The sequence below is a fragment of the Miniopterus natalensis genome, chromosome 2, assembly GCF_054644295.1.
Source record: "Miniopterus natalensis isolate mMinNat1 chromosome 2, mMinNat1.hap1, whole genome shotgun sequence".
Classification (NCBI taxonomy): Eukaryota; Metazoa; Chordata; class Mammalia; order Chiroptera; family Miniopteridae; genus Miniopterus; species Miniopterus natalensis.
In genome coordinates this window covers 184,414,823-184,441,475 of record NC_142082.1, presented here as the reverse complement: position 1 = coordinate 184,441,475, position 26,653 = coordinate 184,414,823, and the positions used below count along the sequence as shown (strand labels likewise).

The 26,653-nt window shown below is 58.5% G+C and overlaps 1 protein-coding gene across 1 annotated transcript; it reads left to right on the top strand.

Moving 5' to 3' along the window:
* The first annotated feature begins 21,926 nt into the window (after positions 1–21,926).
* On the top strand, positions 21,927–26,212 carry RTL6 (retrotransposon Gag like 6). Its single transcript, XM_087814966.1, has one exon. The coding sequence runs from the start codon at positions 21,955–21,957 to the stop codon at positions 22,672–22,674; it is 720 nt and encodes a 239-aa protein (XP_087671092.1). The 5' UTR covers positions 21,927–21,954; the 3' UTR covers positions 22,675–26,212.
* The last annotated feature ends 441 nt before the right edge of the window (positions 26,213–26,653 follow it).

Here is a 26,653-nt window from a genome sequence, read left to right as displayed (position 1 = left end):
TACGCGAGCTGACTCTCTAACCATTGAGCCACAGCAGTCAGGGACCGATGTGACTTTGCTCCCCCCTTGGAGTCACCGTCTTGGGGGCCCATTCTGCTCCCTGCCCCCCTCCCCGCTCCCAGCGCTGGAATGGCCTGTGGTGCCCGAGGCCGCTCCCAGGTCACAGCAACAGCACCCGGCCTCCGGGAGCCCAGCAGCAGGAAACGCCCATCCCGGGGCTGTAACCTCCAGATTCAGCCCCCCGGGCCCCAACCGGGACGGCCCAGAGCAGAGACACGAGGGGCCACAGGGTGTCACTGGTGAGCCCAGCGGGGACCAGAAGAGCCACGCGACGGAGCCCAGCCCCAAGGGCTGACCCGTGAGCCAAATAAACGCAAATTTGAGGCCCCTGGTGTTGGGGTGCTGCGAGATGCAGCGTCACTGCAGTAATGAACAGTCTTACATCCTAGTTTTAAAGTTGGGGCCGGGACCTTCGAGCTCTCAGGGCAGGGTCCTGCTTGGCGGCCTGTGTGCTTTGCCCTGCGCTGTCCCTCCCGTCACCGTGACGGCCTGGAAGCCCCAGCTCAGCAGGCGGCGCAGAAGCACGCACGCGGCCGCTCGCTAATCTGCAGCCTGGATCCCAGCTGGGAGCCGAGTGGGCCGAGGGGCACCTTATCTCCAAGGCACAGCCGCTCCGTCTTAATTTGATTCGAGGCTCACATCTCCGCACAGGGGGCGCCCGCTGGGGAGGAGGGGCCGTGCTTGGCTCGTCATGTGGTGGCATCTGCGACAGATGGAGACCACCAGGCTCAAAGCCGTTCTTTATGTGCGACTCTGCCTTTTCCGAGCTGATTGACTGGGCCTCGTTCTTTCCGCCCCTGGCGGGGCGCCAGGCCCGCTTTTGCGCGGGGTGGAGTCTGAATGCCTCTCCCGGCTCCCCGCCCGCCGGGTCTCACCACGGCTGCTGCTCCAGGAGCTCTGCGGAGGAAGGAAGGAGCCACAGGGCAGGTGACGTGGGTTCAAGCCCCGTTCTGCCTTTTATAGCCTGTGGCCGCGGGCACATGGCTTCCCCTCTTGGCTTCGACTTTGTCACTTGCTGTCCGAGGGGTTTGGTGGCCTAGGAGGCTGGGAGGCCTGCAGGTAGGCTCAGCTGTGACCCTGAACCTAGCAGAGCGGTGGAGCCCTGGGAGCACCAGGAGCCTCACTGAGGACCTTCCAGACGTCACCCCTCCCACCCACCTGCACATACATGAATTCTATGTAAAATGTGTATGTACAGCACATGCGACATATGCGATATATGATTTTACCGAGTTTTAAAACACCAGGATGCATCAGTGGGCTCAGCTCCCGTTGGCCTAGGGCTGCTTCCTCCCCGGCCGGCCCGGGTGCGGGAGGCGGGGGTCCCAGAGACCTGCCTGCGAGGACCTCGGGACTGCGCCGCTAGAAGGAAGTCACCCTGAGATTGGGCCCAGGGCGTGGGCCTCGGGGGTCGGCGGTGGCAGCAGCGGGCGTGGGAGTTTCCCCTGCCCACGTGCGGATCCTAATTCACTTCACCACCCCCACAGCTGCAGCAAACGCTCTCTGACCCCCGGCTGGCTCCCAAGCCTGCTCATGGGGTCGTGCCTGTGACCGTAAGATGATGCCTATGAATGAGGAAAGAGCGTTTCTTTCTATGAAAAAGAAATTACAGTCTTGGAAGACTCAGTAAACGTCAGACACTAGAATTGTGCCGCCGGAGAGCTGAGAGGAGGGGTTACGCCCAGCGGGCCCCGCACGCGGACGGCGTGGGGTAGATCTTGCAGCGTCTCCCTTTCCTAAGAGACCTGCAAACTGTGGACGGTGCGCCGGGAAGCAGGTTTTTGCAACAAACACGCCAAGAAATGCCGATCAGAGGAAAAGCCAGTCACACCCGAGGAAAATGCTCAGCATCCAAAAAAGCACGGTTAGAGATTTTCGATTTGAAGTAGGGTGTTGGGGGTACAGATGTGTTATTGTCTTTAAAAATGGAGGTGACCGTCACAGAACACACCATTAACCGTTTTGAAGTGTGCGACTGAGTGGCGTTTAGTGCGTTCACGACATACGGGCCCCTAGAAACCCTACGTGGAGGTGACTTTTCTGGGTGACCTCCGAGGGCCCCGGCTATTGTGATCTTAGCTGACATTTACACGTGGAGAATTCCTCCCTCCCAAGCTCCACGCTGCTGACCACGTAAAGCTCTGGAAACGCATTTTTATTCATTCATTCAATCAGCCAGCCCGGGATAGGCTATGTTGCAACAACAAATAAACCTCAGTGGCTTAACACAAAGTTTATTTCTTCTCAAGCAAAGTTCAACGCAAGCTCCTCGCTCCTGGGCGGGCTCCTCCATGCAGTGCTCAGGGACCCAGGAGGGAAGGAGACCTGGAGGGAGCGCGGCCTGGCCAGAGCGCAGGAACACAGCCCCAAGTTAGCGCAGGGGTGGTGGGCCTGTGGTCCTCCCGGGGTCCCGGAGGAGGGAGCGGCGCTTTCCGAAGAGCGAGCCTCCTGCTCAGGGCCCGGCCCGGCCACCCGCCTCCTCTGCGTGGGATGCTCTCCACCTCCCCTTCCTTCCTTCCGGCGCCAGCGGCCTCAGTCCAGATGTCATCTCCTGGGCAGCCCGGGGAGAAGCTGCTACGCAGCGTGGGGCCAGGTCCTGCCGGCTCCACTCCAGGACCCTCGTGAAGATGCACTTGACATTTGAGAACGGCCTCCTTGGTGCCTGGTAGATGCAGGGCCCGTAACAATCCTTCTATTTTTAAGAAAGGCCGACTCGGTTGGTGGCGCCCCAAGGAAGGGCAACCCTGCATGACGCCGGCTTTGATGAATAATCTGACTCTGTCAACTATTTTCCCTGCGCCGCACGCACCTAAGAGGCTTATCAGTTACTCAGCCGCACCGCGGTCTCGGTGGAGGGGCCCCGGTGGCTCCCCTGAGCCGCCTTCCATAGGCCAACGGGCCAGGAGGGCGGGGAGGGCAGTGGGTAGAGTCAGGGCACCTCTGAGCCTCCTTAGCGCCTCAGCCAACGTTTCGAGCCACTTCTGAAACCAAAGCCCCTGCGTGTCACCGGCCTTGAAGCATGCTGACTGTGGCGGCTGGGGACACAGTGTCTGGCTCCATCCGGGGCGGGCAAAAGGGCCAGTGCCAGGGAGAACCAGGGCAGAGCCTGCTGGGCCCCCCTCCCTGGCTGCCCCAGGCATGCCGGGCCCTTCCCGGCAGCCGCTCCTGGGGGTCAGTGCCGTGTCCCCCGGCCAGCGGTCAGGTCCAGGCTTTCTGCACAGTGAAGTGTTTGAACCTCTGTCTGTGTTCTTGGGTCACACATGCTCCGAGGTCAATGGCGTGCGTTCGTTTCCAGACCGACCTAGTTTTTGTGAAAAATCCTCAGGCCGCTGCTCTGGCGGCCGGCGTTGCGAGCAGTTGTGAGGCCGAGAAGGCCGGCCTGGTGGACAAGTGGAGGAAGCGAGGGCAGGTGAAAGGCCCCGGAGCCTGTCCCCGTTGGCCTTGGGCTCCAGGGTCTGGTCACCGGCGTTTATATCCTTGCTCTGACGCTTACTAGATGCGCAACCTTGGACGTGAGGCTTCAGGCCCCTAGTTTGTAAGTGGAATGGGAGCAGGGAGCAACACCGCTCACCTCCAACTCGGCTCGGCTGCCCGGAGGCCGAGTGAGAGGCACGAGCAGGGCCTGCAGGCGTGAGTTAAGGCGAATGGCCTGTGAGCCACCCGGGGGCCCTCTCACATAGTCACGCCCCCGCTGGTGGGGACGGCTGGAGGAAATTACAGCCGGAATGCAGATTCTTCCCGGGTCAGCACAGGTCTCGGGTCCCGGTGCTGACGACCTTCTAATTGGCAGCGAAAAGGAGCCTTTTCTTCGGCGGCTCAGATGCCGGCAGCTTCTGGGCGACGAGCTGCTGTCAGACGCTTTAACAAGGCTGGGGTGTTACCAGGTTGAGGTACAGGCTAGACCAGGGCTGAGATAATTGGGTCATTGGAAAAGCCTCCAAAAGGGACACCGATGAGCCTGTGCCCACCTTGGAGCCCAGAACCAGTGAGCGCAAGTCCCGGCGGCTGACCCCCAGCGACACGCTCCATTCCTCAGCGTCACAACCTCTGGCATCTGAGGCGCCAGCCCACCCCCTCTAGGTGCCCACACTGCCAGGCGCGCCCCCCCGGGGGGAGGGCACCCAGGGAGCTCGGCTGCCTCCCCTCCCGGGAAGTCACAGGCCCCGGGGAGCGAGCGGTGTGGGCTCCGGCCGCTGGAGGAGCCCTGGCCGCGCTTGCCTCTGGCCGCTGCGCTGAATAAACAGCTGCTGCCTCCCGAGCTCCAGATGGATCTGGGGCTGCGATCGCCCGAAGATTGCTGCTAATTAAAATCAGGTTCTGACATGTGGGGATTGTGCTGAAGACAGGAGATCACAGGGCTGTCAACGGGAACTGAGGCGTCGGGTTCCGCTAGACGCGGGGCCCCAGATGGCTGGGCGCTAGGGCCGCACACATTCTGACGCCTCCATTTATTCATCGGACGATCAGTGCTCTTCCCCACGCACCCGAGGGCATCGGCAGGGCCATAGAACAAGTTCATCTTGACGCAGAAGGAAAAAGGAAACCCACACGGGCAGCCACGTGATTTTTGGAGTGGGAGAGGGTTGGGTGTGAACCCTGCTGTCACTCTCTGGCTGTGTGTCCTCAGGCAAGTCACTGCACCTCGCTCAGCCTCGGTTGCCTCATCTGTAGAATGGGCCCATGCGGTGTCTGGATGTTCCCAAAATAGGCTTGTTTAAAATGGTTCACAGATAAGAGCAGAAAGATGCGATCAAAGGAAAGCAGGCGGCAGGGGTGGTGGCTACTGAGGCCCAGCCTGGGAACTGCCCCCTCTGGTCCTGGGCCGACATGAGCGGTTCAGGGCGGGGGCACAGAGAACGGACGGCCAGGGAGACTGGGGCAGGCGCTCTCTCGGGCTATCTTGTTGCAGGAGCTGAGGCCTGAGGAGGGAGGGGTGGAGGGAAGGGAGCGGGGACTGAGGCCCAGGACGCCCCGCGGTGTCCAGCTTCTGCTTCCAGGCATTCCTTAGGCTCCCGACCCTCCCAGCATCCTAACAAAAAAGTCCCCATTCGGCTGTTGGCCAGGTTTTGGAATCTGGGGACTGAGGGGCAAGCCTGGGCCTTCTGGCAGCCGGCCACGGGGGGAGCGCCCATGAGCAGACGGAGCCAGACCCCAGCGCCTTCTCCGCGCCTCTCCGAGCCCCTCTCTCCTCCCGCGGAGGCCGGCTGGGGCTCCCCACGTCTGCCTTTGGTGCTCAGGGGCCTTCTAGCAGGTGACCCGGAAATATCTGAGTCGTAGCAGAAAAGCCGACCCCGATGGCTAGAGGACAGAGAGGCGTCTGACTCCATGTGCGTGTAACATGCGTGTTTATAGAAATATGTTTTCTAAGACATTTTGTTCAAGTATCTACAGATGGAAAAGTGCACAAACCCTAAATGCTCAGCTGGGTGAATTTCCTCCCGGTACACACCCCGCACCAGCACCCAGCTCCAGAAATAAAGCATCAGCGCCTCAAAGCCCCCCAGGCCCCCTCTCTTCCTGCCCTTCCCTGCAAGGGCCCGGCCTCTGCACCACGGGCACGCGCAGGACGGTAACGGCTCGGCCACCTCGCGGGCTCTTGGCAGCACCCCTGAGCTGGACAGAGGCCCCGTGCGACCCAGCAATCACGCTCCTGGGCGCAGACGCGGTGGAGAGGGGCACAGATGGCCCCGAAGATGCACGGCACATGCTGGAAGGTTCGTGATCGCCTCAAACTGGAAACCACCCCTGTGCCCGTGGAGGGATGAATAATAACCCGGAGAGGCGCAGTGAGTCCTCATGGCAACAAGGGGGAAGCAGAGCAGACGCAGCGGCAGCCGCGATGACACCCGCAGACAACGCGGCGCGGGGGGCGCAGACGGGAGAGAGCACCCACCCCAGGGCGACAGGACCGCAGGCGAAAACGGGCGAAAGCGCCCGGCGGTGACAGTGCGGTTTTATCTTTTAGTCTTTATTTCTCTCCTCCCCTCCTTTCTTCCTTTCACATTTGGGCTCCTGCTCTTTCTCCACACACGCTTGCACACACGTGCACATACATGCACACACGCACACACATGCACACGCACACACGCACACACGCAGCCTTTTCTCTGCAACAGGAAATAACACCCTTCAAAGCGACGCCCTCGCTGTCGCCGGCAGGCCCGAGGGTGGCTTGCACCTACGGGTGGTTTAAGGTGAACTTGGGAGGATGCAAACCCTTCTTGGTAAAGCCGAGTGGCTCCGGGTCAGAGCAGGCAGGTGCTCGAGGGGCCCGTCTGGCCGGAGACCGCGCCAGCCGGGTGGGGGTGCTCACGGAGGGGAGGCCGGCAACGCCGTCCAGGTGGGTGTCCCGGCAGAAGGAGGGGGTGCCATCCGATCTTTTAAATTGCGTCTGGCCTCAGTGGCTGCACGCCACCGGTTACCCGGACAGGTGATGGTTATGTAACCGCGTCTCGGTTACCGGTGTTTACGGTTAAGCCCGTGGGCCGGGGGCCAAGCTGCGCGGGGGCAGATCCGGGCTCTGCCCGGTACCAGTGACTGTTCAAGGGCAAGTTATTTGACCTCCTGGGGCCTCAGCTTTCTCACCGGTCCCTGGAACGTTTAATAAACGTCTTTGTACTCGTGGCAGGTTGTTGAAAAATCTCCCCCATGTTGTTAGTCAGCTCTGCTGTACTAACGCCGGGTGACAAGCAACCCAGATGTCTCAGCGCTTTTCAACACGGACCACACTGTCTCCCGGGCTGTGGCTGGGCTCGGGGCCTCTCCGCCTGTCTGTCTCTCATTCCGAGGAAGGGCCCCACCTCTCCCAGGAGGGGCGCCCGACGGCATCATCGCACAGGTGGGTGATCCTGTCCGAGGAGCGGGCCTCTCCTGGGGTGCGTGTGTGCGTGTGTGTGCGTGTGCGTGTGCGTGTGCGTGTGTTAGATCGCTGCCGCTGTCTGTTTTGCGCCCGGAGCTTTTATCCTGAGAAGGAAGTAATTTAGAAAATGCTTCAGCAAACAGTTCCGCAGATGTTTCCTTGGGCTGCTGGCTCTGCTGGTTTGGAGAACGTGCCTGTCCTTGGAATTCATCCAATCTGGGCAGAACGTGGAGAGAAGAGCCCTGGAATCTGGGTGGGGTCCCTCGCCTCTTTGGGCGCGCGCCCCAGAGACCGTGCCGGGCAGGTTTCCACGTGGCCTGGAGGACGGTGCTGAGGGCTGGGAGCTGCCCGGGGGCCGCCGTGCTGGCAGGCGCCACTCCCGCCAGGCGGAGGGATACCCGGGGCATCCGGCTGAGACTTGGGAGAGGACTGTGCTAGGCCCTTCCTGACGAAGCCCGAGGTCAGGACTCAGAGAGTGAAAGAGAAACGCTGTAACTTAAACACCCTCAGAACGAACCCCACAGCCCTTCAAGGAAAATGAAATAATCCAGACTGTCTGCAGCCTGGCAACCCCGATGCCCGGCACACGGTAAAAGTTACCTGTACAGGTGAACGTCCCACAGGCTGAGACCTTGTCATAGCGCAGTGTCACTCGGCCAAGAGAGAGGAGCCGGGGTGCAGGTCACACGCGTCTCCGAGACCTACGCTGAGCAGACCACCCAGACACGGAGGCCACGCCGTAAAACACTGCGTCATCCCGGGGCCTAGGGCAGCAAAACCTTGGGGATAGAGGTCCGGGTAGCTGTGCCCTCTGGGGTTGGCCAGGGCCTGACTGACCAGGGGCACGAGGGAGGGTTCCGAGCAGGTGTTAATGTTCCGTGCGCAGGGCTTTGGCCTAACCAGGCCTGTTTATGGAAGCCGTTGTATTATTGTATTTGGGAGCTGTGCCTTTCACCGAATGCAAGTCATGCCTCAGTGTTGGACCAGGATGGACAGGAGAGGTTGGCCAGGTGAAGTGAGGGTTCCCAGCAGGTGACGATCGTGGCACAGGCGGGGGGCGGGGGGATGGTGGGCTCAGGGGACGCTGAGTTATTTTGTTGGGCTGGATTATTGAGAAGTTGGATGTGGAGTAATTTAGTTGGACCCTCCTACTTTATAGGTAAGGAAACAGATGGGGGGTTGCCTTGTCTCCATTTGTGCACAGTGCCAGTGGCGGAGCTGGGACTCAGATTTAGTGTCCACGTGTGCATGTGTGTGCATGTGTGTGCATGTGTGCATTTGTGTGAGCCTGTGTGTATATGTGTGTGTCTGTGTATGTGTGTGTCTCTGTGTGCGTGTGTATGTCTCTGTGTGTGTCAGTGTGGATATATGTGTGTCTGTGTGTGTCAGTGTGTGCGTGGGGTGGGAGGGAGCAGCAGTGATTCCACTGGAGTGATGTTTGCTGAAGGAAAGAGCGATTCCCTCTGACCTGTGTTCATGCCGCTCAAGCACGCTGGCTGTGTTAGAACAACTTAATAAAACAGACAACATGCCACCCCAATCTTCCAGCTGCCCCCCCCACATGAGTAATAACTGGGGTCATGTTTTTGTCCCAAGGACTGTGCTGAGCTCTTTGCCTAGCTTATCTTCGCAGCCCTCACAGTGAGACTGATGGGCGGTTCTCACTCTCACTTCCCAGGCCAGGGCTTGCAGCGTGGGGGGGGCTCTTTCCTGCGCTCAGGTGGGCAGCAGGCGGCCACCAGATGTGGCGGGTGGGTCAGAGCGCGTGAGGACTGGAACTGAACCCTGGTTGTCAGGGCCTTGGCACCTGCTACTCCTTCTGCCTGGGACACTGTGCCCCACGTGGGGCCTTCTGCTTGGCCAGGCTGCAGGTCGAAGGTGAAGGAAGACTGGACCCTTCATCTAAAGTGCCCCCCTTCAGTCTCCAGCACTTCCCAGCACACCCCCTTTTACTGTTGTGAGAACGCTGGCTTTATGAAGTTATCCTGCCTACTTTGTGTGTTTATCTGCCTTCCCTATTGGAATATACGTCCCAAGAAGGAGGGGCCTCCTGTGTCAACCAGTGCACAGCGAACGAACAAATACATGGATGGGTGGATGGATGGATGGATGGATGGATGGATGGATGGATGGACGGACGGGTGGATGGATGGATGGACGGACGGACGGGTGGATGGATGGATGGACGGACGGGTGGATGGATGGATGGATGGATGGATGGATGGATGGATGGATGGATGGATGGACGGGTGGATGGGTGGATGGATGGACGGACGGGTGGATGGACGGATGGATGGGTGGATGGACGGATGGATGGGTGGATGGACGGATGGACGGGTGGATGGACGGATGGGTGGACGGATGGATGGATGGATGGATGGATGGATGGATGGATGGATGGATGGATGGATGGACGGATGGGTGGATGGATGGATGGACAGACGGGTGGATGGACGGATGGATGGGTGGATGAGTGGAGGAGTGTCACTGTATCCTGCGCTCTCCTACTAATTTCTAACAGTCCCTGATTTCCTGCTGTGGCATTTTACTTGGGCATGAAAGGGTCTCGGTTTCACCCCTGTATACGCCGTTGCAACCCATCCTAGGATCACGTCTGTGCATCCCTGGGAAATTATGCAAGTCTGTCCAGCGAGTAGCAGAGTTTCAAACATAACTGAGAGGAAAGTGTTTATGATGGTTTTTATTTTACTTATTTTATCTTCTTAATTGATTGTAGAGAGTGAGGAAGGGAGAGGGTTAGAGAGACAGAAGCATCAATGAGAGAGAAACACCGATCGGCTGCCTCCTGCGTGCCCCCTAATGGGGATCAGGCCTGCAACCTGGGCACGGGCCCTGACCGGGAACCGAACCGGTGACCTTTGGGCGCATGGGTCCAGGCTCAGCCGCTGAGCCACGCCCGCCAGGCCTACGATGGTTTTTATCACAACAAGCTGACCGTTTCGAAACCTGCTATGCTGGCTGCGTGGGCCGCGTGGGCTGCGTGGGCTCCCTGCCCCGCCGGGCCCCCCTTCCCGCGCTCTCTGCTCTCGGGCTCACGAAGGGAAGCTCCCCGATGTGCAAGCCGCTGGTCCTGGCAGCACGGTGCAGAAAGAGCCCCAGCGGGCCGTGGGCGCTGCCGTCTAAACTCCCGCTCAGCTCAGCTCAGCTCAGCTCTTCAGAAACAGGAGTCGAGAGGTCGCTGTCCCCGAAATGAAATCATTGTCCCTGGCGGAGATTAGCGGGGACGGCGACACGCCGGGGCGCGGGGCCGGCCTTCAAGCGTGGCTCCGCCACTTAATTAGCGCGCGGGGCCGAGTGAGTAGCTTCACCTCCCTGCACCTCCATGTCTGAGTCGGCAAAATGGGGTGATGACAGTCACTGCTCCAGGGGACTGGAGCCTCAAACGAGATGAAGGGAAGCGCTCGGCAGCCGTGTCCTCCAAAAGGCAGCCTCGCTCACGCCGCGGGGCATCTGGGCTACGGAGGCATCGGACCCGGGGCCGTACCTCAGATCGGCTTCTCTGTCCCCACCCTCTAAGCCAGCAGGGCCCCGGGCCCTTGGGGGTCAACCAAAAGGTCCTTAGAAGGGTTGACGTGATAGCGACACTGTACTCGGATGGCGACGCAGGGCGGCCGTGACTGCCAGGCCTGGCACCGCTGTCCTGGCTCATTCACCTCTGTGCCAACACTGCTCGTGGCCCCGGGGCCAGCAGTCCGTGGGAGAGGCCACGGCCACCAGGCCACAGCGCTGCCCTGGCCCAGGGTGTGGCGGGATGTTCGGTGAGCGACCGAGCTTGTCCCCGAGCTGTATTTTCATGTCATTTCCCTCTGCCGGAGTTAACCTGCATCTCCTATAGTTACGACTGGCCGCGTTATAGCCCTAACTCGCAGAGATGCGTCAGCGGCCCGGACGTGGCTCACCGCCACGTGGAAGTGTCCTGCAGACGGGGGAAGGCTGGCAAGGACGCAGGATGAGCTCCCAGCCGCAGCCTCGGCGAGAAGGGGCCGCGTGGTCCCCGGGAAGCGATCTGCCCGCAGGACGATCCTGCCCAAGCGGCCGAGACGCCAACGCACAGGTAACGAGGCGCTCAGTTCACTCACCTGACGGGTGGGCTCCATCGCTCCAGCGCGCTCTTGGCCCCAGGCCCGAGCGTTTGCGTTCTGAAACTTTGTCAGATAGCAGCCCGAAGCTGAGGAAGGCCCCGCGTCTTCACAGTCACACAGGGACCCCCGGGCGGAGTGCGGGGCTCTCCTGGAGAAGCCCAAACGGGCCCTGTCGGGGCAGAAGTGGGGGATGTCATAGCAGAGGCTGCGATGCAACAAGCGCGACGTCCTTCACCGCCGTCCTCGCCGACGCCACGGCGCAGGAAGGAAGTTCCTGCTGCTGCTTTTTGTTGTTAATCTCGCCGGAGGCCAATTTTTCCATTGATTTTTTTTTTCTTTTTTTTTTTTTAGAGAGAGTGGGAGGGGGGAAGGAGGGGGGGAGAGAGAGAAACATCGATGTGAGAGAGACGCGCCGATGGGCTGCCTCCCGCTCACACTCCAGCTGGGGCCAGCGATGGAACCTGCAGCCAGGTATGTGCCCTTGAGCAGGAATCGAACCCGCGACCCTTTGGTGCTCTAACCATCGGGCAGCACCGGTCAGGGCTCCTTTTATTTATAATTGCCACGACTGACCGATTGAACAAAAGATGCTCTCATCCCCCGAGGTTTGCCGCGGGCACGCCCCGGGCCCCGCTGACCCAGCTCCTTGCCAGCAGAGGCGCGCCCGGGCCGGCTGTGGCCACGCGCGTCCTTCCCGCTGCCGGACAGCCCTGCCCGCTGTGGGCGAGGAGGGCTTTCCCCTGCTTCCCTGCAGAAAGCCCGTGTTTCAGGAAAAGAGCTTTTCCGTGCAGTGACATCATTATCAGTTTCCCGGGGGCCCCGACGTGGGCGGGACGGGACGGCTGGAGTCAGATCTGACGGAGCGCCCGCTCTGAGCAGCGGGAAAGGACATTGCTCTGGGCACAGAGGTCGCCGACGTGCCACCCTTTTATCCTCAGTAGAGCGAACGGCCCACCCGGGCCCCGATCCCGTCTCGCCGCTGAAGGAAAAGCCAGGAATAATGAACGTGACCAGGGCCAGCCGCGAGCGGCGTCTTTCCAGCCTCCCCCCCTGAGCTCATCGGCAGCGGGCACCAGGCCTCACCGCCAGGCGCAGCTCTATCAGGGCGTCAGGAGCGTGGGGCCGTCCTGCCTCCCGGGCTGGAGGTGGAAGTGGACCCGGGACTCGCCCCGTAGGGCTCCAGCTGCTTCCACGGTCCAGCCCCAGGGCCCGTCCTCCAGGCACCTTCCCTTGAGAATTCCTCCGCCTTCCCTGGTTAAACCCCACCTGTGTCCCCTCAGCACCAGGATCTGCAGACTGTCCCAACCCCCGGACGGCTGCCCGCGTGCTTCACACCTGACAAACCGTGGCGCCCGTTTATCCGACCCTCCGCCCGCCCTCGGCCGCCTTCTGCGAAAGATTCGAGGTGTCCTACGAATTCTAGGTCCCCGCCCCAGGGATGGTCCCAAGCGTAGGTGCCCCATTGATCCGAGGCCGTTTTTCAGGAACCCGGCAAGCCCGACCGCACATGTGTAGATATGCACAAGGCCAGCTCCGTCTCTGGCCCCCGATTCCCTCTCCCCAAGTGTCTCCCGCTGTGGACTTTCACCCGCCCGCTGCCCTCAGTCTGCACACCAAGGCCTCCTGCCTGATGACTCCCCGTGTTCCTTCAGCTCTCACCACAGGGCCCCAAAGATTCTTGTAACGGCCGGAGCGGTGTGACAGCCCGAGACAGAGGCCAGACTGGGGTCAGCACCAGTCCTGAGCAGTCACCTACCGCAAGGCCACCGGGAGGCCTGGTCCCCGGGACTGCCGCAGCCTCCAGGCCCTTTGTCCTGTCGGTCGTCAGTAGCCACCCTTGACCGTAAAAAATGTGATGTCTGCCCGGCCGGCGTGGCTCAGCGGTTGGGCATCGGCCTATGAACCGGGAGGTCGAGGTTTGATTCCCGGTCAGGGCCCAGGCCCGGGTTGGGGGCCGATCCCAGGCAGGGGGCGTGCAGGAGGCGGCGATCGATGTTGATCCTCTCTCATCAATGTTTCTCTCTCTCTCTCTCCCTCTCTCTCTCAAATCAATAAAAACATGTTAAAAAAAAAAAGGAACCCCATGGACAGTGAGCACCCCCACCCACACAGTCCATCCCAGCTTCGTTCTGGTCACCACAGTGAAAACCTGAGATGAAAATTTCTTGGGACTCACACTTGGCCGTCGCGGGAACACCAGGCCGCTGCTCTCCAGACCCGACGTTCGGGATCTGACCTCTCCCCCGCCTTCCGAATGGGGGGGGGTGGCCCTGAACTGCACTGAGTCCTGGGTGAGGAATGGGAGGCACGGGCTTCATGTTCCCCCTTAATTGAATTACGTATCACCCAAGGCCCCACAGCGTCCTCCGAGAGGCAGCCGGGCGGCTCAGACAGGGCCGCGTGGCCCTCGAGCGACATTTCTCCTGACCGACGAATTGGGCCCTGGACCCTCTCCGAGCCTCGGAACGCCTAGGATCCATGACGAGACATTTGGCAGTGTCACCTGTCTTTATCGCGTCGGCAGGCGTGGCAGTCCACCCGCCGTCTCTGGGTCTGCTTTACGGCTCGGGAATAAACTCCCGGGATTCGGAGGCCGGTTGGGGACGGTCCGACGTCAAATGCATTCGAAGGAGTAACTGCGAGCTGCACTTTGGGGTGGTGGGGGGGGGCCGTGACGAGAGAGGCACTCGGTGTCTCCAACAGCCAAAACGGCAGCTCTGGGCCCGTGGACCCGGGCTAAGGGACAGGCCGTGAGGGTAAAGGCGCTGAGATCGGTTAGAATGTTCCCAGGTCTCCTCTTCCCGCCCCAGCCCCGCGGGTGGGCACGTTCCCCTCCTTGAGGGGGGGCCTGATCACGCCACCCGCTGTGACCCCGTGGGGCTGATCCGAATTCCTGCCCCTTGATCGTGGGCTTGGCCATGCGGCTTGCTTTGGCCAATGGACCCTATGGGGTGATGTGTCAGGGCTTGAACGTGCTGGGATGTGGGTCCCGCCCGGGCCCCGCCATCCCGTGAGGTGGCCGCAGCCCTGGGTGCGCGCGGGTGGGGCGCGTCCACGCTCAGCGAGAGGCAAGCCCGGCCCAGCCCTTGCCGCCCGCCTCCAGCCGGCCGCAGGCGCGGGGGGAACGCAAGGACGGGCGTTTTAGGCCCTTGCGGTTTGGAGTCGTTTGTTCTGCGGCATTAGCGTGACTGTAGCTGACTGAGGCAGACGCCGACGCGGTTTCAAATGTCTCAAAGGACGGAAGAGCCACCAGAGCGCAGCGTGGACTGTGAGTGAGCCACGGCCACGTGGACAGCACCCGCCAGGCTTCATTTCTATCGGGGTGATTCTCCGGGCACCCTGAGGACAGGCAGGAGGGGACTTAGGGTTTGTTTTTGCTGACCCTCACCCGAGGGCACTTTTTCCATTGACTTTATTTTAGAGAGAGTGGAAGGGAGGGAGGGAGAGACAGAAGCACAGATGTGAGAGACACGTCGATTGGCTGCCTCTTGTAGGCCCCGGTTGGGGTTGGGGATAGAACCCGTAACCCAGATCCGCGCCCTTGACAGGGAATCGAACCCGTGACCCTCTGGCGTGAGGGCTGACACCCTAGCCACGGAGCCACGCCTGCCAGGGCAAACTTTCGATTGTAATATTATGATCTGTAGTAAGAAATCTGTATTTGTTCCTGTACAGACCTCCCAAAATCCGGAATTTCCTAAGCGGTAAGAGCATAAAAGATAAAACCGGAAGGGTGTCTCCTGTGATTCCTGAGAGGCCCCTTCAACCGCACTGGAGTGACTTCTGGAGGGTCCCTGAGGAGGGGGGCTGGTAGCCAGGAGACCAACCGAGTGATTCGGGGGCTGGAACTTCACGCCCCCTCCCCCCCTCCGACTTCCAGGGCCAGGAGGGGATGCAGGTTGAGTGGCTGATGACCTAATCAATCATGCTTACGGAAGGAAGCTCCCTAAAACCCCTAAAGCGTGGGTCTGGAGAGCCTCCAGGTTACCGAACACCTGAGGGCCTGGAGGATGGCGCCTTGGGGAGAGGGGATTGATGGGGAGGCGTGGGGACCCCGAGCCCCTCCCCACACCTTGCCCCACGCGTCTCTGCCATCTGGCTCGTCCTGAGCTGTGTCCTTTATCATAAGCCCGTGATAAGCTTTCCTGGGCTCTGTGAGCGCCTCTAGCAAATTACTGAACCTTCAGAGGGAGCTGTGGGAGCCTCCGATCTGGAGCCGGTCCATCAGAATCACAGGTGACAAGCTGGGACGCGCCACTGGCCTCGGAAATAGAGGCGGTCTCGTGGGCCGGGTCTGGTGCCAGCTCTAGGTAGGTGGTGCCAGAGTTGGGTTACATTGTAGGGCACCCCACAGTGTCCACGGGGAACTGGAGAACTGCCTGGTGCGGGAACAACTCCCACACACTGGGGCCCGAGCACCGTGTGGAGCAGAAGGGAACGGTTTTCCTCTGGAGGGAAGTGTCCAGAGGAGACACAGATGGTTTTTACTTTCACTCATTAAAAAATTAAAGTGAAGTCAGATGTGCCCGTTTAAGTCTAAATTTAAATGCTTGGTGGTGCCACCAGTACCCACCCGTGAGCTGAGGTGAGGAGGACGGGGAGGGGGGCACCTGGGCAGGGCTGAGCTCACGGCCGTGGCCTCTGCCCCTAGGTGACCCTGGCAGGACGGCCGACTCATCCAGGTTTTGAAATGGAAAGTGCCCCATCCCGGGACGCCCCTCAGGTCTGGGGAAAGTGAGATGGCTGGTCCCCCTTTGCCCCACCCTAGGCCTGGGGACCGGCCAGATCTTTGGCACCAATGGTGAGATGAAATCACTCATTTCAGAAACACTGACACTGTGAAAAATGTGTCCTAGAATTATGGAAACTGTGGGTCTACAGGACACAGGATAAAAATAGATGACTACGTTAGGGTGCAAACTCGGATGCCGAGGGTGGTCTGGGAAACACACGCTCTTTCTTACCCTCCCTCTTCCAACCCATTAGCGCTGACACTATAAAAAATGTGATTTTAAAAAAGACTTCCGTCCAGAAGGACAAAGAGGCAGGAGATGAGGCGATGGGGTTTGGGGAGCAGGGAGCTGGATGCCAGCCCACTGATCAACCACAATTACAAACATCTTGGGAGGAGGGCACGGACGTCTGTGTGTGCGTGGGGGGGGGGGTGCACATGTGTGAGGTATGTGTGTGCCTGTGTGTGAGGTGTGTGTACCTGTGTGTGAGGTGTGTGTGCATGTGTGTTGTGTATGTGTGTTTATGTGTGAGGTGTGTGCGTGCCTGTGTGTTTGCAACCACGACAAGAAGCTAAATCATCATCGTCTATGGCGGGAAGTTGACAGATAACGCCCAGGTGTATATGTGATCAATAAAAACATGAGGATGCTATTCATAGACTTCAAGGTGCATGTAAAAGAAAATCGGGCAGGAGCCCGTGCTTCGCGGAGGCGGCAATGGGGTGGGGCAAGGACTGCCACCTTTAGTCAGGACCAGCTGTGCAGGGACCTGGCTCTCTGAGCCACGTCCACGTAACACTTCGGTGGAAGCGGCAGCATTGAGTGGAGGGCCACGCGTGGCCACGCAGAGACAGCAGGAGAGTGGGGCGATCCGCTGTGCACTGAACTGGCAGTTTCTCGATTGCTAGTGAAGTTGGACGTTAAAAAAAAAATCTGTTTGCTGGCCTTTGGGGTCGCAGAGCCTTTATTTTTTATTGGGTGACTCTTTCCTATTGACTGGTGGGCATTCTCTACACCAATCTTTGCCGGCTGCACCTCATGCAATGGTCTGCTCTTCTCTTTACTTTGGCTTGCCTTCATTTCATGGTGAGTCTGTGTTTATACTGAAGTGTCACTTTTTCTTACTCCCCATGAGGATATATTTATTGATTTTAGAGAGAGAGGAAGGGGGGGGAGGGAGAGGGGTCAATTGATCAGTTGCCTCCTGTACCCACCCCAACCGGGGATCAAACTCACCGTGGTTTTTGGTGTCCAGGATGATGCTCCAACCGAGCCGCCCGGCCACAACTCCAACTGTCCCATTTTGATGAACGGAATTCATCAATCTCTTCCTCGTAGTTTGAGTTTTGGTGTTTTATTTAGGGGATCCTTCCTAACCCTATGGCCGAAATGACTTTCTCCTATATATTCTTCCAAGAGTTTTAGAATTTTTCTACCCATTTTTATGTCTTTAATCCAAGTGCAATTAATTTTTGTATAATGTATAGAAGTAAGTATGCCACATCCTGCAATATAGAAAAGTGGAAAAGAATCATTAATGAACTGGAAAATATACCTGAAAAAAAATTATCCAGAACACAGCGCAGTGGACCGAATGGTGGGAAATGCGAAAGAGACATAGAGAGACGTAGATAATAGACTGAGATCAGAGCTCGAGACGGATTAGCAGCCTCTGTGTTCCAGAAGGAGCGAGCGTTTGTGGCTGAGCGATATTTAGACTGTCTTTTATATTTACCTATGTTGGTACCTCTACTGATGCCCTTTATTCTTCGTATGAATTCCAGTTACTGTCTAATGCCCTTTCATTTCTCCTGAAAGATCTCTATTATTTTTTGTAGGGCAAGTCCGCTAGTGATAAAGGCTCTATAGTTTTATTTACCTGGGAATGTCCTGATTTTTCTTTCATTTTTGAGAGATAGCTTTGCTGGATATAGAATTGTTGGTTGATAGTCTTTTTCTTTCAGCACATTGAATCTGTCCTCCCGCTGCCTTCCGACTTCAATGGTTTCTGATGAGAAACCAGCTGTTAATTTTACCGGCGACACTTCACACTGATCACTTCCTTCTCTTCTGCTGCTTTCAAGATTCTTTGTCTTTGAATTTTGAGATTTTGCTTATGATGAGTTTGCTTATGATGATGTTTGAGTTTATCCTACTTGGAGTTTGCGAGCTTCTTGGATGTGCAGGTTAATGTATTTAATCAGATTTGGGAAGTTTTTGGCCTTCTCTTATACCACCCCATCAGGAACATGGGGTACGGCACCTCACTGCAGCTTTGCAAGGGTGTAAGTCTAGGCTTCCCTCTAGGCTTTTGTTAGCATGAGTGGTGATGGGTCGCCAATTTTTCTGTGGTGTTTGGCTTGTGTAGAGTGATTATTGTCTAAATGTTTTCTGTCTTCTTAGGCTGTCCCTTTCCTGGTGTTTGTTTTTTGGGGTGTTTTTTTTTGGCTTAAGAGAGCAGGCTTTTGGGGGAGTCTTTTTTGTCTGCACTCATTGGCATTTCCAGGTTGCTAGTTTCTTTGGCTTTAAGTCTGAAATACATGATGCAAAAGAATACTCAAGTTGCTCACCACTCCTGGGGTCCTGAGCAACCCAGCCCAGCCTGCCTTTTTCTCTCTACCTTTTAGAGTCTTTTTAAAAGTTGTTTTGAGTTGTGCTTTGCTGAAAGAATAAGAAAGAGTGCACCTACTCCATCTCCCTGGAAATGGAAGTTTACTGTATTTCCTTTTAAAAGGTACTTTTTCATGGCTGCCTCATCTGGTTACATTTCTGCCTCCTCCCCTACCCCCTCCATGTCTGTTATTTTCACAGATGTTATTTCTTCATTATTCTCAAGGAAGATCCCAAATACGCTTACCTTCAAGTCTTTTCACTCCCAGACTGTTGTATTATTTTAATTTCATCTAGAGTTAATTCATATTAGGATTATTGATTTTGGTGGCCATTATTCTTAGCATTAGACATCTTCATGGGTTTCAGAGTTTTGACTTTTGGGGCTCGTTTTTGGGTAAAGGACTGTCTTCATGTTTTTCCTCTCTGTGTCCTCACCCCAACCCTCATCTAGTAGTTTGGGGCTGTTCCAGCGATGCCTGGTCTGCAGTACAGAACGTGTTTTATATTGGCAGTGGTGGATCGCACTTCCTGGCCCTTTGGGGTCTACTTGTCAAGCCAGGGGGCATGAGACTCATGAGATTGTATGTGCTCTCCCTGGTCCCAGGGCCACACCTCACAGAAGCTGTTGCCTCATGAAATGTGGAAACAGGTTTTTCAGATTCCCTTCTAGGGTATAAGTCTAGGCTTCCCTCTAGCATGAGTGGTGGTGGGCCACCAATTTTTCTGTGGTGTTGGCTTGTGTAGGGTGATTATTGTCTAAGTGTTTTCTGTCTTCTTAGGCTGTCCCTTTCCTGGTTTTTTGGCTTAAAAGGGCAGGGTTTTTGGGGGGCCTTTTTTTGTCTGCACTCATTGACATTTCTAGGTTGCTAGTTTCTTTGGCTTTAAGATATAGGGGTGATCCCCTCTCTCCCCTGGTTTCAAATAGGAAGCCTGGCTCTGTTCCCAGCCTTATGTCCTTGTCACTGTGCAGCAGGCCCATGGCTTTGTCAATACTTGGCAGCTGTGTTTCTGGGCCACAGTGGCGTTTATCTGGTGTTTGCACCCAGCCAGGTCTTCTCATTGTAGTTTATCTTGTTCTGCATTTGTGGCAGATAGGGGAGCCTCAGAGCATGAATCATAGATCATCTGCAGCAGAAGCCAAATACTCTGCTGTTTTTCTCATTTAAAAAAGACTGTTAATTTTTATTTTGCTCTGTTTTATGCATTGCTACTTTATATCCTATTTGAAATAAAAAAGTGAAATACAAAGAAATTATATATTTCTTCTAATTCATGCTTTATCATTTTGGAAATCACAGTGTGCCTTATATTCAATGCACTGGGGAATTCAAGACACAGTGTCAACCACACTGTAATTGCAGCAGACACATTAGTCCTGTGCACAGTGTCCAGGGACCTGGGGAGGTGCAACCCCGGCACTGAGGGCAGAGAGACTGATGGGGTGACTTAGAGGAGTGGATGGGGGATCCTGTGTGTTTTTGGAAGAAGTGGGAGGGGTTGAGGGACCCAGGCTGATATCTGCAGTCATTGACCTCAGTCAAGGTTATTGCAGCTCCTGCCCCCATCTGATCTGGGAGATTTCATGGAGACAGTTTAAAGAAACACTGTCTCCTTTCTTTCCTCTCTTGCCTTAAGCCCTAGAAGTTTTCAGCTGGCCACAAAAAGTGCATCCTTTGGCACATTGGGGTACACACAGTTGTGGGGGCAGCTAGACTGTGCTCCCCAAGAACTCAGACCTTCATGTCCCAATGTCCATTTTATAGAAGCAAACCTGCTAAAGGCATGAATGAAGTGGACTTTGTCCCAGGTCTGTCTGAGGAGAGAGTGCAGGTGGCTGCCACGCCTCGCCACCTCCTTGAAGACCGTGTCCACCAAAGACTGGCATGATGGGGGTCCTCTCTCTCCAGCCAAGCCCCAGGCTGGAGCTGACCACTGAGCAGCAGCTCAGCAGTGTCAAGTGGGAAAGGAATCCAGGACTTAGTCAAATAGCTCCTACTCTTTGGGCCAGTAATTTCACCCCTTGGAGTTTACTCTGGAGAAACTGGCAGAGAAAGGGGCTGGGCTTTATATACAAGTGTGGTTTATAAAACGCCCACGTGGAAAATAAGATCGCGATCCATCACAAGGGGCCTGGCTAAATAAACCATGGTACATGATGTCAGTGGAACACTAGGCAATGTTTGAAAATCACGCTTTCGAAATATCTTTAATGGGAAAATGCTCCAGATTCAGTGCGTTAAGGGCACAAAACAGTTAGGAAAGTGCAAAAGTTAACATAATAGAATATATCATTTAAAAATGACTGGAGCCTGGCTGGAGAAGCTCAGTTGGTTGAGCACGTCCTGTGCACTGAAGGGCTGCCAGCTGGGCTCCTGGCAGGGCACCTGCCTGGGTTGAGGGTTCGACCCCCGCTTGGGACACGCAGGGAAGGCCACCAGTGGATGCTTTTCTCTTTCTCCCTCCCTCCCTCTAAGTATGTCCTCAGGTGAGGATAAAAAAATATTAATAATAAAGTGAAAATGCCTGGATGGAACGACAGAAATATTACTATTTGTTCTGTCCAGGCGGAGCAATTCTGGGTGATGTGAAGGATTTTTTTAGACTTTCTGACGTCAAAATGCGCTGCAGTGAATAGATCCCACATCGAATCTGTCTTCAGGTTACACTGGGAAAAGCGAGCTTCCTTATGAGGTCGCCGCGCACAGGGGAGCCCTGCAAGCGGTTGTGGGGAGCAGCGCCCAGAAAGGCAGGCACCTGCTGCACCCAGCTGCTGCAGCCGCAGCCGCCGCTGATTGGCTGGGAGGCGGCACTGCGAGGCGCGGGGGGCGGGACTGCGCGGGCCACTTCCGGGGCGGGGCCTCGGCCGCCCCGCGCGCGAGAGAGCCGGCGGTCTCCATGGCAACCGGCGGGGCCCGCGCGAGGCGCACCCGCTGCCGCCGCCGGAGCCGGAGCCCGAGCCGTGCGCGCCCCGCCCTCCGCCGCGTCCCGGCCCCCGGTCCCCGGCCCCCGGCCCCGCTCGCGCTCCCGCCGCCGCCGCCCCGGCCTGACCTGACCGGGAAGCAGTTCCGGCGGCCGCTGTGACTCATCGGCCGGCCGGGGCCCGGATCGTGCCATCTTGGCTGCGGCGCGCGCGGCGGACGGAGCCGCGGAGACCCGCGGAGAGCCAGGTACGCGCCCGCCGCCCCGGGCCCCGCGCCGCCGCGGGCGCCCGCCCTTTGTTCGCCCCGGGCCTCCGCCCCGCCCCCACTCGGACCCCCCATTTTCCGCGGTGGAAACCTTTTTAAAAGCAGTTTCTCGTCCTCAGGCCCCGGAACAAGTCCAGCCTCCTCGGCGGCGCGGTGGCCTCGGGCGGCCGGCGGCGGAGGAGCCGACCCGGAGCCGGGACCCAGGGACCCCCCCGCCCGCCTCCGCGCCGCGGTCCCCCCTCCCCCGCCACCCCGGCCGGCGCTCGTCTGCGCGCCGACCCCCTTCTCTGCGCCCCCCCGGGCCCCCCGGGCCCCCTTCCCGCGCGTCACCCACCCGCAGCTGCCCCGCGCCCCGGGCCCCCTCCCCCGCCCTCGCTCGGCCCCTGCCCACCGCCGCGGACATGGTGCAGCCGCAGACGTCCAAAGCGGAACCCCCGGCCCCCGCGGCCGCCGCCGGGGCCCCGATGGATGACGTCATCGACACCCTGACCTCCCTGCGCCTCACCAACTCGGCGCTGCGGCGCGAGGCCTCCACGCTGCGCGCCGAGAAGGCCAACCTCACGCACATGCTGGAGAGCGTGATGGCCGAGCTGACCCTGCTGCGCACCCGGGCGCGCATCCCCGGCGCGCTGCAGATCACGCCGCCCATCTCCGCCATCACCTCGGGCGGCACCCGACCGATGACCACGCCTCCGACCTCTCTGCCGGAGCCCTTCTCGGGGGACCCGGGCCAGCTGGCGGGGTTCCTGATGCAGATGGACAGGTTCATGATCTTCCAGGCCTCCCGCTTCCCCGGCGAGGCCGAGCGGGTGGCGTTCCTCGTGTCCCGGCTGACCGGGGAGGCGGAGAAGTGGGCCATCCCGCACATGCAGCCCGACAGCCCCCTGCGGAACAACTACCAGGGCTTCCTGGCCGAGCTGCGCAGAACCTACAAGTCTCCGCTGCGGCACGCGCGGCGCGCCCAGATCCGCAAGGCCTCGGCCTCCAACCGCGCCGTGCGCGAGCGCCAGACGCTGTGCCGCCAGCTGGCGGCCGCGGGCCCCGGGCCCTGCCCCGTGCACCCGGCCTCCGGCGGGACCGGTGCCGCCCAGGCCCTGCCCGCGCGAGCGCGGAACCTGTAGGAGCCGCCGCCGCCCTGGTTGCAGCTGCAGCTACCGGGCAGCAACCCCCTTTGCTGCGTAGAAGAAACGTCCCTACAACAACATCGTTCTTGGTTGAAGACGCCCCTCCCTGCCTCTCCAGACGTGTTTCAGGGGAGCGTCCTCCGTGCTCCTGGGCGCCCTGTCGCCCACCTCGCTTCCCAGTAGCGTGTGCTAGCCTGGTACCTACCCTCCGTGCATGCTTCCCCTCACGCTTGCAACTCCAGCTCTTCCCGTGACCACAGTCCCTGCCCCTTGCTCACATGGACTCCATGCTCCCGGACCATTTGATGCTGCCCCCCGCCCAGGCCGAGGCTCCCAGATGCTCCTGTTCCGCCCTCTGCACACCCCCAGGACAGCTCCCCACCTGGTTGCCCTGCTCTCCCTGAAGAGCTCGCTGGTTACGGAAGTTACTTTGGCCAGGCTGGTGGCTTGACGGGACCTGGAGAGGGGAGTCTGCTTCCCACCTATAAGTGACCACCAGTCCTGCCCGGGCCGTTGTAGCAGGCAGGGGCCTTGTCCTTGCCCTTGGTGGCCAAGTGGTCACTGCTGGGAGTGCCGCTCCAGCATTTCTGGGGGCGAGCTTCACTTTGCACTAGAATACGAAGTCACTGTGCCCCATGGTTGCCACTGGGAAAGACCAGAAGTACAGGCAAAGGGAGAGACCTGGAGGGTGCCCCGCCATCCATGCCTGGTGTTAGCAGCCAGTGTTCCGATGGCACTGGAAATGTGGGGAACCTGGAACTTGCCTGCTGAAGAAGGTGGTTGACTGGGACCGTGGGGCGGCTCCATCAAGCTGCCTCGGGAAGCACACTGTGCGTGTCGGGCCTGCGACCCTCTGCAGGCTGAGGGCTGGACGCTGGGGGCTCACTCTGCTGCCTGGACCTCCAGTGGGATCACCACCAGCCGCTAGTACACAGTTACCCGTCCTCTGCCTCACGTCACCTGGTGGTGGGTCTTGTCTAGCTTGACACTTGTTCCCTTCTCCATTCGGGTGACAAGTGGCCTTCACCTCAGCCCCTCAGCCCTCCCTCCCTGCCAAGCATCCCTAGGCCTTCAGAGTCTGTGCAGCGTGCCCTCCCCAGGCCAGGGGTCAGCCGCCCAGCCTTTGTCCAAGAAAACTTGTACCCATCGCTGGAGACCTCATTCCTCTGGGCTGCATCCCTCAGCACTGAAGGCGAGAGAGGAGGGGGGAGGCGGTATTGGCTCTGGTAACCCAGCCAGGGCTATGCTGGCATTTGTAAAGCAAAAGAGCTGTGGACGATCTCCGTCCTGATGTGACAGTGCAGGCTGGCCTCCTGTTGCGATTCTGAGGGACAAAGTTATACCTCTTAGAGCTGGACGGCCTTACACTTCCTTGTGCGGGACGCCCAGCAATCTCTAAGTGAGGCTTGGCCGAGTCCTTCGGGTGATGTTCCCGCCATAATCGATGCCAAATGGACTGCATTTCCACGGCCACCTGGGCCACGGGGGGAGATGGGGTATTTTACCTGGGCTCATCTGCCCCTGCGCTGTCCCCACTGCAGGACAGCCTTGGATCCACCCAGAGACATGTCTTAGGACACCCAGAGCCTGGGGTCCTGGGGCCCATCCGTACTCCCTAAGAGTTTCGGTGATGCTGGGAAAGTGACCGCATGTGCTCCTGGAGCAGCCGCTGCCTTGTGAGGTCAAGGCTGTTCCATGGTTGCTCACGTTGGTGGACCACTGCCCCCCACTCACTGTAAGCTCTGTTAGCCCAACTGCCCTGCCCGACAACTGCCTGGTACAGGCTACAGGCCCCCTGGGTTCCAGCCCAGGCTGCTCAGGCGGGCCCATGGTGCTCATTAAGCATGATTGGGGGAGGACCCAGTGGAGCCACAGTCCTGGGGGTGGCACCTCGGATGGGGTACTGATCACTTTCAGTGCCCAGCTTTCTTCTGCCAGTCTGCTGGGTAGAGGTGGCCACAGATGAAGGGGTACAGTGGCACCTGGGGAGAAGGAAGCCCGCAGTGGGTAAAAGACACCTTGAAGGTATCCATGCAGCCTGGCCCAGCCCAGCCAGGGTAGGAGACCCAGCATGGGAGCCAGGCAGGAACTCTGTCGTCTCAGCGGCCCTGGGGCTACCCATGTGGATTTTAGAAATCCTGTTGCATTGGGCACTGTGTTTGCCATACTGTTCACCTGCCAGAGCCCGAGCCCGTGGGCAGGGCTGGCCACGGTACCCATCCATGCTGGTGACCTGGCCCTTTGGGTTGTCGTGCCCAGCCAGGGCTGCTGCTCTGGCTTCATTTGGCGTGGTGGTTGGTTGTGTCTCGTCTTACTGCGTGTGCTTGTGGGCCTGGGACTGGGACTGTCGCTGCATACCTGTGACCCTGCCTGCTTCCTGCAGCTGTGGAAACGAGCAGGTGAGGGAGCTCGGGGTCACCCCGCTCTAGACTCAGAAGGAAGCACATGGAGCCCCCTGGCTCAGGTGGAAGACACCCTGTCCCCAGCAAGAGAGGATGGGACCCACGTTCCACACAACCCAGGTCTAGGCCACAGCGGCTGGTGGGGTCATGCCAAAGGGAAGTGGGGGAGGAAGGCTGCCTTGTACATGCTTGGGGTTATAATTTCTTTAAGAGGACAGGTATTGATCTAGGAAAGAGTCAGGTGGTTAGTGGTGTGAACCAGTGCATGTGAGGGACAGGTTCTGTTTTCCATGCTGTTGGTGTTAAGCCGTGTTGCGCCTGCTTTCAGTCTCCGTGGGTCCCCTGGTAAGTAAGCTTCAGTTCCTCACAGCATCGCCGGAGACAGGATTCAGCATAAGGGGTGACTTCCTGGCTTAGTATATAGTGTGACCTGGGGAGTAAATGCCCTACAGCATTTTAGCGGCTTCTAGGAAAATCAAAGGCCTGTTTCATTGCTCCCCAGTGAGCGCACAGTGAGTCATGCCGAGCAGTGCAACACCCCGTGAAGGTGCAGGCAAGACTTCCTGGGGCACACGCTCTGGTCAGGGGAACAGAACCACCCACTGGTGGCCTTGACCCTGACGGGCCCATAGGAGAGCGGACAGTGTGGGGGGAGTGGGGCATGAACTTGGGGGACCAGGCCCGGGGATGTGTGAGGGTCACATGCTGGGACTACCAACTGTGAGCAGAGCTGTCAGTGGGAAGAGCTCAGTGTCCCTTCCACCCCGTAGCCAGAGGTCGCCCTGCTTGGGAGGCATTAGCTTAGCTCAGAGATGGTGACATGAGGTGGGAGGAAGAGGGGCAGCTTGGGGCCGGCAGCTGGAGCTCAGCAGGGAGGAGGCAGGTGCAGGGCAGGTCCACCGTCCACTGTGAACAGAGCTGCCTCCCGTGTCATCTCAGGGGCCTCTCATCGGGTGGTGGCGGTTGGTGGGGCGGAGCCCAGCTCCTCGCTTCCACATCGCCGACTCCTTTCTATGAAGAGACGCCTACTGGGTCTTTTCAGCAAACAGACACATCGCGGACACCTTGGAAAATAACGTAGAGGAAAGAAAAGTAAAATTTCACATTTTGGTCTCTCCTTCCAGGCTCCCCCCCCCCCCCCCCCGTGTCACTACTAATTTTACTTTGAAATGGCGGGGCCGCCTCCATCGAGTGGAGGGACAGCAGGGCAGTGGGTGGTCACTGCGCCGTCCCTGGGTTCTCACTGTTGGAAACTGACGAGTGTCCCCGTGGGTAAGCCGCGCCCAGTGCCGTGCTGTGTCCTCAGCGAAGGGTCCCGGAGGTGGGCCTGTCGAACTGACGCTGAAAGCCGGTGAGGCTCTGCCTATGTTGACAAACGTTTCCAGAAGCGCCCCGTTTATACTGCCACCAGCAAGGATGGACGTGCCCATCCTGCCGTCTTCCCAGTGCCCAGGGTCAGCGTCTGGCTCCGTCTGCTCATTTGATCATGGAAAAGCAGCATTGTGTTTTAGTTGGCATTTCTCTCATTTTCAGCAAAGTTTAACATCTGTTAACGTTGAGCAGTTGTATTTCCT

What these genes read in the sequence shown, in the direction of transcription:
- RTL6 (XM_087814966.1), top strand. Translation starts at nt 21,955, where the DNA reads ATGGTGCAGCCGCAGACGTCCAAAGCGGAACCCCCGGCCCCCGCGGCC.